The 11,020-nt window shown below is 50.0% G+C and overlaps 1 protein-coding gene across 1 annotated transcript; it reads left to right on the top strand.

Moving 5' to 3' along the window:
* Positions 1 to 570: 570 nt before the first annotated feature.
* BATF (basic leucine zipper ATF-like transcription factor) lies at positions 571 to 10,703 on the top strand. The gene is made up of 4 exons (XM_051806418.1): positions 571 to 667; positions 5,342 to 5,692; positions 7,452 to 7,556; positions 10,017 to 10,703. Exons 2-4 carry the CDS (start codon positions 5,627 to 5,629, stop codon positions 10,221 to 10,223), a joined length of 378 nt encoding a protein of 125 aa, XP_051662378.1. The 5' UTR covers positions 571 to 667; positions 5,342 to 5,626; the 3' UTR covers positions 10,224 to 10,703.
* The last annotated feature ends 317 nt before the right edge of the window (positions 10,704 to 11,020 follow it).

Raw genomic sequence — 11,020 nt, 5'->3', positions numbered from 1 at the left:
TTACTTCCTGCATTTTGCCCTGGATTGCCACCTCTTCAGCACCCAGACTGGACCTTGGCTGGAGAAAGCAAAAAGCTGGTCAGCTAGGCTGCATCCTTTCTTAGCAGGTCTGGGAAACTCCTATGCAATCGGTGAAGCAAGGGATTGCAGAAAGAAAGGAGGGTCTCCTGGTAGACAGTTGATGCCTCCCTGGAGAGCTGGGTCTGTGTCTACCCCTGCCTCGAAGTTACTCTGTAAGTTGGTAAGCCACATAAGCAAGAGCTTTCACAGGAGCAGTCGCGTCTTCCTCATTTGCCAAAGCTGCTTTACAGAAGTGCTTCAAGTTTGCAGCTGCAGTCACAGACATGAGAATCTGGGGTTTGATTAAATTAAGTGTTATATAGGGCCAAAACCACTGAAAAATTTAGATCCTGGTTGTTTCAAAACATGTTCAAAACAAAATGAAGTACTTACAACCTGAATCTCTCTTTGTCTCTTCTTTTGCACCTGTTGAATAGGGATAACTCCACCCCCAACCCTGAACCTGAAAAGGTGGCTGAGAAGACAGATTAATTAATAACCCTGAAGAACTCACTCAGCACTGAAGCAATGAGCACTAGAAAGAATCCACGAAGAAATGGAAAAGCAGGATGTTGGAGCAGTCTCTGACTGCAAGACAGCAATGAAGGTAACACAGCCTTCCCAGGGAAGAAACCTTAGCGGGTCATGAAGTTACAGAGCACAGCATGTTGCTTGGCATGAGGGTGTAATTACAGTGTGTTTAAGGGAGTTAATTCTGGGATTTCCATACTTTTGAGTGCTTAATTTACAGTACTTGTAATTTATCAGACACTCAGATTGTAAAGTGCCTGTTTCCTGTACATTGGCAGGTTGCATCCAGTAAGGACTAAAAGCGTTGGTGTGATGGGTGTTTGCTCTCTGTTGGGTGGGATGAATTTGCTGGGACTATGCTTGAGCTCTCCTGACATGACCTCCCTCTCACACTCATTCAGCTCAGCCAGGATGAAATAGCTCTGGTGACTGTGGGGAAGCTGCCCATATCACAGACAGGACCAATACATGCTGACAGAGCAGGACATGGCAGAAGTATCTGGTAGAGAACAGGGACTTTGTTCAACACAGACGTTTGCTTGACATCTCTTATCAGCACTGATTTCTACACAAAGGTCTTCAAACTCATGTGGGGAATTATAAGGAAATTGCTGCAATTGTCCAAATATTGTAAGAAATTATTTGCATAAAATGCTACATGCGAAGCAGAAACAACCTCAGTGGTTTATAGGAGGCTGAAGTTGGTAGCTGCTCTAGCCTTGATTTTTAAATAGCACTATGCACTGAATGATTGTGCAAACAAGATGAGTGAGATGGATGGGGTGAGATGCAGTTTTGAATGTTACTGTCATAAGCCTGTAGCAAGCGAGAGGGCTTGAAAGGAAACTCCTGCACCCACCCGTGCTGAGGAAGCTAGTTACACAGGGGGACATGGACTTTGGAGGCAAAGGTGCTGGCTGCAGCTAAGGCTGAGAAATGGCCCACGTGCTCTCTGGGCTCTGAGGAGCCCTTTTTTTTTTTAAATTTCATTTTTTCCTTATTTAAACCCTGGAAACATAACATCCTACAGAGGCAGGATTTAACCTCTACCCTTTCCAATAGAGGTTTTTTCCCAGCCACTTCATATGGAAGGCTTGAATAACTTTCCTGAACTGCCCATCCCAAGGTCTTCCTATGCTCATCTTGCTTTGAACCTCAGATCTGCACCTTTCCTGCTGCAGTTGGAGCCTGTTGCTTCTTACCCTGCTCTGGCTGCACAGAAACCAGTTGACCACCCTTTCCATTACAACATATGAAAGACTGCTCCTTCCTCCCCACCCACTTCCCACCCCCAAGACTTCTCTTTTCTAGGCTAAATGGACCCAATTTCTTCACTCCTTTCTCTTAGTGCAATATTTCTATGTATTTATCCTTTGTATTGTTCTCTTCTGGACTATTCCAATTCTGGACCTGGGACTCTTAATGGGTACTGGCCCTGCACAGGCAGTACAGGGCAGTGATCTCCTCTGCCTTGTCCCAGTACCCTAGACCTGTACCCAGCTCCTTTGCGACACCTCTGTGCTGCTGGCAAAGCTTTGGCTTTCAATGCTCTGCAGCCCCTGGATTTTTCCCTGCTATTCTGCTGCCCTGGTCGGTTATACCCCAGATCTTATATCTACATCTTGCTTTGCTTTATATTTGCATTTGTTCTTGCTGAACTGCATCTTGCTGCTTTCAAACCATTTCTTCAGCAGTTGAGATCACATTAAGCCCAACCTCCAGAGTCCCTGCAGCCACTCTGTCCCAGAAGAACAGGACTCCCTTAAGCGTGCTGTTATTCAGAAGGGACAAATGCAGGACTGGATGGCCCCATACTTCCTTTAAAACTCTCTGGAACTAGCCCTTCTCCATCAAGCTGCTGGTCCAGCAGTAACCTAACACTTGCAAGTTCATCCAATGCCACTAACAGTGATTTCACTGCTACTGTGATCAAGATCAAGAAACCTAAATGATCCCAGAGAGAAACTCAGGGGATGTTATTCACTGTAAATTTAGTCACCTATGTCAAGCACCAAGATTAGGAGAGTGCCTCCTGAGGCTCCCCCTCATAGCAGGGGAGAGCCTGGGGAGGGGCAGCAGGAAACCAGCTCCCCAGCCTGCAGCAGGTGCCAAGGGCAGCTCCCACAGAGCTGTGAGCAGGTGCTGGTGGAGCCATGCTGGTCGTTTCCGCTGCTCTGGGTTGAGGGATTGCATCTCTGACCAGAGGAATGGCACAGGCCACTGCCTGTGAGGAGACAACATGGGTCCTGCCCAGCCCAGAGGAGCACTGTGAAGGCTCTGCCATCTTCCCACCAGGAGATACTGTCTCACAGCACACTTATTCACTCATAAGTGACAGGAATTCATTAGCACTGTAGCCAGCTTGAGGGCAAGGAGTGTGTTTGGGCAAGGCAGAAAAAGGGATGTTCTCTTAGTCCCACTCAGCAAGACCAAGCGTCCAAGCCCTCTCCCCTGCTGTCGCTCTCTCCTGAGGTGTCTCCATCAGTTGTTAATAAAAGCCCAGCTCTGGGCAAACCAAGGTGCAGCTCAAAACTTTCCTCCTGTGGATCAAAGAATAGCCTTTGCCATAGACACGTTCTGGACACTTTTGCACAGACTATCCTGCCAGGACACCCAGCTTCCCTGCACCACCTCCTGCCAACACACCCGCCACCTTCCCGATTGCCTCCCTTCAGATACTGGCTTTGCTAGATATAAAAGGAAGGAATTCAGTTTATTTGCCCAATAATGGAACAAGGATATTTTTCTCTGAGGAAGAAGCTCCCTCCATCCTGCCCTGAGTAACAGCAGCATGCAGAACAGGATGGGCTAGGCAGTCTCTGAGACCCACTCACCAGCAGAGGAGTGTGGTTTCCTCAGGAGAGTGGGAATCCAGCACTGTGCTACCTGGAAAGGAAGTGCCGCTCAGGGTTGCAGAGTTCAGAAGTGTAGCAATGGAGCAAGTGAATGGATCCTTCAACAGTTGTGCTGCTATCTGGTGCCTTGGGAAACCTGAACTCAATGCCCCTCATCTCACCAATGCCTTCGGCTACTTCATGCCTGGAGCCAGCCACACCAGAGGAGCCCTGCCTACTACAGGGGGGCTGTACTGCCAGGAGATCAGGTCCCTCAGGGTGGTTCATGCCAAGCAAGCAAACCCATGTTAGAAAGTGTGGTGGATCCTAACATTTCTCTACAGCACACCAGGAGAAAAAATACACTCCAGGCTGTGAAATGTTCGGATAGTAGAGCCAAGGGTAGGGCACCAGTGCCACAGGATGTTTCTAAAGAGGGAAATGGGTCAAAATGGAGCAGTTTTGCTACTGTAGCTAAGCCAGACAATTTCACCAAGCTGCTCAGCCTGCAGCCAGCCCCATGTGGTCCTTTTTCAGCCCCACATTTGCCCATGTGTTGGCTCTATGAGTAGTGGCAAGGATGGGAAGAAATGCCAGCAATGCCCATGCAAGTCCGCACTGCGTTCCAAGCACGTGCACTTTCTGTGCTGCAATATGGCTGCAAACCCAAAGCTGCCAATAATCTTGCTGTAGTGACCACTGCATCTTAAGTGCCCTTGCTGATGCCCTGCTGCTGAGACTTGCTAGCTGCTCCTTCTTTAGGCAGGAGAAACTCAAACAGAATACCAATATGCAACAAAAACCAGTAAGGAGGAACTGTGAATTGCTGCTTTCCACAGGAGAGGGTTACTGTGGATGGGTTCATGCCTGTTTCTATATCTGCTCCTTACAGAGCATGCAAGAACATAGTCACTCCAAAGATATGTGCTCCTGTCTGAGAGTAGAGAGTCTGCGTTGGTGTGTGCTCCTGGTTCATCCTGGTGGATCTGATAACATGAGCAGATGAGAAAATAAATGGTCCCTGCTTTGGCACTCCCTTCTCCTGCATTGTCACCTCCAGAGCCACTAGCACTGAAGCACTGCTGTCCCAAGGGCTGCTTGCATGTCTTCAGTCTTCCGAGGTTCATGCTAAGGATGGAAGTAGTCCCACAGAGCACAGCCCAGGGCACAAACAAGGGGATGTAAAGCAGCTTCTCCTTGCTGCTGTCTGCATGGGCTGATCCATAGATCGTTACATTTACAGCACTTTAATTTGTCTGACAGGGTTAATATTCCCCTCATGGGCCAGTGGTGACATACTGATGAATGTTCTAAAGTGCTAAATATCTTTACTTTATAGAAAATACTAGTCCTACCAAATCCAGTCCAAATATTCTATGATCCTGAGCCGCCTTCTTAGATAGGACTGGTGCTTCATCGTACCCATGCAAGCCATCTGCACAAACAGCATTTACATGGCACCTGCTGAGGGACCCGTCCCCTCCTCAGGACCCACGGCAATGGTGTCAGGGATGGCAGGAGGTGGTGGGTTGTGGGGAGATGTGTGGCTACCTGGGAATTTCCCCAGCTGGCTTGGGGTGACTGAGGCTGCCTGGGCCTGGACTGACCCCCTGCCTGCATGGGGCTGGGATGGCATGCAGTGCCCCTGGAATTTCTGGGGCTCCCAGCAGCACCTCCTCCGCACTGCCCTCCTTTGAGGGTCCAAGTTTCACAGCCAGAGCTGGGGCTTTTCTTCCTTTCCATCTCTGCTGTTTGTCTCAGAGAAAACCCATCTTATTGTTTTTCAACTGCCTGAAGGTGTTTTTCGGGGGTTTTTCAGGCTATTTTGAAGCTCATTTTTCCCAGATGTGCTTTTTTTTCTTCTTCTTTTTTATTAATTTTTTTTTCTTCTGCAACTTTTCTTCTTTGCCTTAAAGTTTCCGGCCACGTGACTTTCAGCTTACATCCCCGAGGTTCTGAGAAACCACAGGAGGCTGAGACCTAAAGGGAAGGTGCAGAGCCTCCGAGAGGAGAGGCAGCGAAAGTGTTGGAGTGTTGGGCAGGAGGACAGTGTGCTTCTGGGACGGGTGAGAGCAGGGAAGCCAAGGGCTGTCTCGGGGTGACAGAGGAGGGTGGGGAGAGGCAGAGAAGCAAGACAGAAGGCAGGCACACCAAGAGGACAAAGGAAGCTGAAGAGACCCTGGGAGCCAGAGCCAGGAGCCATGCCCCACAGCTCCGACAGCAGTGATTCCAGCAGCTTCAGCCAGTCTCCCCCTCCCAGCAAGCAGGTAAAGCAGGGACCTTCCCCAGCTCTCCCCAGATGGAGAGTCCTTTGGGGTGGGCCATGGATGGGTGGGAGGTAGGGTGGCACCCACTGTTGGTGTTTTCACAGCACAATATGGCAGAGCTTTCTAAGAACAGCTGTGGGGAGAGGGATCCAGGGCTCAGCCGAGGGCCCTGGCAGGAGCCCTAGCCACTGAGGTGGGTAAAGGAGGAGAGAGAAGACCTGGTTACCTGTGGCTATGCCGGGGCAACTGAGGGGCCAGGACTCCAGGCATGGTGGATCCTGCAACACATGCCAGGCAGGCAGGAAGCTTCATCATGAGAGTTGGTGCTCTGGCAAGGAGCCTGTGCAGGCACCTCCTGTCCATGAACTGGGGCAGCTCAGGGCCCTGACACTTTGGGTCTGCTTTCTCTTCTGTTCAGCCTCAGAGATTTTTCATCTCAGCAATGCTTGACAGAGGGATTTTGGTTTGTTGCATGGTGTACTTTAATGCAGGTCTTTTGCTGGCAGATACTGACACAAATCCAAGGTGTTCCCACTGCCTTTTCTGGCTAAGCTTTATTATATCTGTCATTTGCCATTTCTCTAAGGCTGGCAACAATGGCAAGTACCTGAGACTTTGCTCAGAAATCTTGGGGATGATCAGGGCAGATGACTTCTGGTTTGCAACCAAGGCTGAGGAGGCATCTTTGTAGAGAAAGGGATAAAGCACAGAGTTTGCCAAAGGATAGGGACTGGACTTCATGAAGAACCTGCAAGATGCTGTATCTGAGATATTTTCAGGGTCTTGAAAGGAAGGACAAAACGGTTAGGTTCAAAGAAAAAAAAATCTTGGGTGGGGGGAGGGGGGAGAGGATGTGGACAGATTGATGGGCTGGGAAGATAACTTTTGTGGCTGACTTTTGTAGTCTTGTGGAGAAGTGGTGGTGTGAATGTTAAAGAGTCCACAAAAGGGGCAGTGCAATATGAAAATAGAAGATGAAAGAGACTGTTTGACAGTTTCAACTGTCAGAAGGCAGCAGAAGGACCAGATCTCAGCAGAGAATGGCTGGTCTGTGAAGCTCATGACCTGGAGCCTGGAGATCTGTTCTTCCCTGCCAAAGGAAGTGTTGCAGTCAGCATTGCAGGCATTGCTACCAAGGGAATCCAGGAAAGAGCAAGCACAGAGATCAGAGAGCTGAAGCAAATGAGATCTGAGTTAAAAACAAAAGCTCAGAGTCTGTCTAGTCAAACAAAGCAAGGGCCACATTGCATTGGTAGGGTCCACAAGAAATAAAGCCTGAGGGAGAAGGGTGATGGAGAGAGGAGGGACCTACAGGGGTGAAAGGAGGAAAACACAGACTGTATCTTTGGAAAAAACAGTTTATCCAAGGATTTGAAATGTCCACATTGCCATTACCCTGCAGACAAACAGGGAAGGGAAAGGTTTTCTGTACGAGAATTCAAATTGTCTCTCTTCCAGAAGGAGGTCCTTACTCTGGTCCATCAATCCATATCCCAGGCCTGGGTGTTGGTGAAGGGAGAGTAGTCATTTCCCAGCAGTACTGGGATGCCTAAGGGTATCAGATGTGCCCCTCCTGGACAACGAGGGTGCCAAAACCATCACGTCCCTGGGCTATGGCTTTATCCTGGCATGGAGGGTGTGTATCCCATGTCCTGTGCTTCAATCATGTTATCTGCTGTGTTCCCTTCCCACTTACTGCTCTGCAGGAGAAGGGCGAGGGAGGGAATGCCCCAGTTATTTCTATGGCTTGTTTCCCTAGGACTCTTCTGATGACGTGAGAAAAGTCCAAAGGAGGGAGAAGAATCGTATCGCTGCCCAGAAGAGCCGCCTGAGGCAGACTCAGAAAGCAGACACACTGCACTTGGTGAGCACTCCCACTCTCCTTTGTCCTCAGTACTGAGGGCTCACATAGGACACAATGTGCTTTTCCCCTGGGACTTGGTGTGGAGATGCTCAGTGGAAGCAGGACAGGAGAACTGAGGCCAGGGCAGGATGTAGGAATTAGCACTCACAGCAAGAGCGCACAGCCCAGGATGACTGCCACTGAAGCATTTAGTTTTGCACCTAGTTTTGAATCCATCTTTATCTCTCAGTCTTTCATTACTGATTTCCTTTTCCAGTCTCTTCTGACTGAGTCACTCAGAACCTCTTTGAAAGCACAGTCTCACCCGGGCTGAATTTCCCTGGGTTTGTGATTCATGCCATCATTTATGCAGAGATGTAACAGCATACAGGGATGCTTTTCTGTGGCACTGTTGGCACCCTTGCAGCTCTTCTTGGTGTGAAGAATTAGATGTCTGCTTTTCAGAAGGGATTGTCACTTCTGGCTGTGTGTGTTTGGGCAGGAGTGTATGGTCAGTGTCAGAGCACAGGGGTTGAGATCCTTTGAATTTTGCACAGTGATAAGTGTAGTCCCATATGTTTTGGGCTACTGGCGGGCAGGATGAAGAACACACAACCTGCAGTGGTCAGAGACCATCTTTATCCCTGCACTGGCTTGGCTGTCATTTGAAAAGTGGTAGTTGAGCTCATGTTCAAAAAACCGTCCTTTGACTTAGCGATCTTCATATACCCCCATATCCCAATTTTGGGGAATAATTCTTGAGAATTCAGTCCTGAACCTTCCTCCTGACATAGTGGCCTCATCGCATGGTTGGAGTTGGGTTTAAGGCAGAGATTTCACTCTTTTCTCAGTAAGTGATGATCGTTCTAGAGCTGACATGGCTCTAGGCTGGTTGCATAATATCTGCCAGCAGCAGTGGCTCTGGGTGACTGTGCCTGAGAGGGGTAAAGAAATACCCTTTCTGTGGGGTCAGTACTCTCTCCAAGGTAATCCTAGAGGTAGATATGGGCTCTGTTCCTTCCCCGGGAAAATTCCACCTAGCTGTGCACCGAGAATTGGACTGTTTTTCTTAGAGCAGATAGCAAATCATATGAGATTACTACTGCTCAGCTGGCATTGATAGCACACAGTCCTTGCCTTGCCATGGGGATGGGAGCAGCAGAGCTAAGTCCTGGATCCTGACAGACAGATGTAAAAATGCAGAGAAGCAAGTAGAGGATGGATGGTGAGTTTCTGCTAGTTTTTTTTTCCATTTCCTGGTGGATAGTGAACGCCTGCTGCTCCTGGGTTTATTCCCTGAGTGTTCTTTGCCTTTGGTCGATTCTGAATCAGGGACTTTGGTTCCTTGAAGTGGTTCTGCCCGGAAGAGCATGGCTCAGCTTAAGCTATGGTGGTATGAAAGGAGCCAGCAGCTCCATCTGCCCCAGGGTTTTGTAGTTTGTGTTTTGAGAGGAATGAGTCATGGGGAGGTTGGAGCTCCCAGCCCCTGGGTGATTCCCATCAGTTCCTGAGTTCCATAGCAGTCATGATTTCCAAAGAATTTGGTCATGTCCTTGAGATGCTGTGTGACTCCTGCAGTGACAGCAGCTGTAACTGGTAGGTGTGTTTCACCTGTGCGCAGAGAGCAGGTGCCATCAGGAGTCAGCATGGCAGCGGAGGGGTGAGCAGGGGGATGACATGTTCACTTTGCCAAGGTGGTGGTGCAGCTTTCCAGGGCCTCAAAGTGCTGAGTCCTGCTTTAGCTGTCTCGGCTGAGATTGCAAAGCCTGCTGCTGCATCCTCCCTCCCTCCTCTGGTCCTGCCCAGGCTGCTGGCTCCATGGTCAGTTGGTGCCTGCGATGCTCCAACCTGGAGCTGGCTGAACTTCACAAGGTGAGGTAGCAAAGGCTTCGATGCTCTCAGTGTCGTTGAGATGAGGCCGAGCATCTTTATTAACTCCTTTGTTGTTATTCTCATTAATAACAGTATTGATTCAGTTCTTCTGAGGCCTCAGTTTCTCTTTTCTTCTGACTCAAGTGTCTTCCCCTCCTCCCCACCGTGCCACTGCTTTCCCCGGCTGCTAGCAGGAAGCAGTGAGTCTCTTCTTTCCAGGGCAATGACAGGTTTCCTGTGACAGGTGGTTTTCTGGTTAAAGACGGCGGTTATTCAGCTCGCTCTCCCCCGGGGGCTGGGCTGCCCGGGAAGCACCCGGAGATGTGCGTGTGCATGAGAGGGAGCGAGAAAGCCTGGGCGGGAGCAAGCCACAGTCACTTCTCGTAAGCCGGCACTGGGGAGCGTGTCTGGGGCCGCCAGCATCGCACTTGCACCCGGTCTGGCCAGCTGGGGGAGGAGGGTTTGCCCAGGCAGGGCTCTGTGACGAATTTACCAGAAATATGTCATTCTGGAAATTCTGTGGGGCAGAGAGGCGCAGGACCACAACCCCCCTGTCCCTAGCTCATCGGCTCCCACACTGAGGAAGTCCCTGTGGTTTTCTGTCCTCAGGAGAGCGAAGACTTGGAAAGGCAGAATGCTGCCCTGCGCCGGGAGATCAAGCAGCTGACAGAGGAGATGAAGCACTTCACCTCGATGCTGAGCTCCCATGAACCACTCTGCTCCATCCTGACATCCCCTCCACCGCCTCCAGAAGTGCTTTACGCCACACACTCCTTTCACCAGCCCCACATTAGCTCCCCACGCTTCCAGCACTGAGCTGGAAGTAGGACGACAGCCTGCCAGCTCCACTGATGTCAAGAAGTAACTTCATGGGGCTCACTTTTCCATCCAAGGGAAGGAATTGGACAAGTGGACGTTCCTTCTTAAAGTGTGTACTCTGAGTGACTTGCCTAAGACTTACTTCCTGTGCAGAAATGGCAGAGCCACCACAAAGCATCTTGGGACAGTTTCCAGCTTGGATCCTGAGAAGAGGAGGCAGTCACAAAAGGGCACCAACCCCCTTCTGTGGTGCTTGTTTGGGCACACTCACAAGAGCGTGCAGCACCGACAGCCTCCATAAGAGTGCCTGGATGTGACATGCAACAACCGGAGCTACAGGAAGAGGAATGGGAGCAGGGGTGGAGGAGGTTGGGGGCCACAGAGTATCAGGGAAAAACTGGTTTATTTTTGTAAAATAAAGATTGAAAATTCTTAACTCTTTGTTTCCAAAATAAGGTCTGAGTGAATCCTGGCATGATACAGTGAAGACACAGGTGGCAGGACAGGGAGAGCTAGGAGTCCAAGAAACAGCCCTGCATATGCAGAGGTCTAATCCAGGGCCAGCAACTGCAGCCTCACATTTAGAATGGGGGCCCATGTGCATAGGCTAGGCAGGCTGAGGAGCAATGGTTTGTGAAGTGATGGGGTCTCTGGGGAGGATGGGTCCCTCCTTGCTGCAGGGCTGGACTTGGCTAATGAATCTGATGTGCCATGTAACATCACAGGTCTCTTCCCTGCTGACCCTCTTGGCTCCCTGCTACTGATGGCTATACCTCCACATGTTCCCCTTGCAC

This window comes from Manacus candei, unplaced genomic scaffold, assembly GCF_025592945.1.
Source record: "Manacus candei isolate 608988 ecotype Guabito, Panama unplaced genomic scaffold, ASM2559294v1 h1tg000067l, whole genome shotgun sequence".
Classification (NCBI taxonomy): domain Eukaryota; kingdom Metazoa; phylum Chordata; class Aves; order Passeriformes; family Pipridae; genus Manacus; species Manacus candei.
This window is presented reverse-complemented; position numbering and strand designations above follow the sequence as displayed.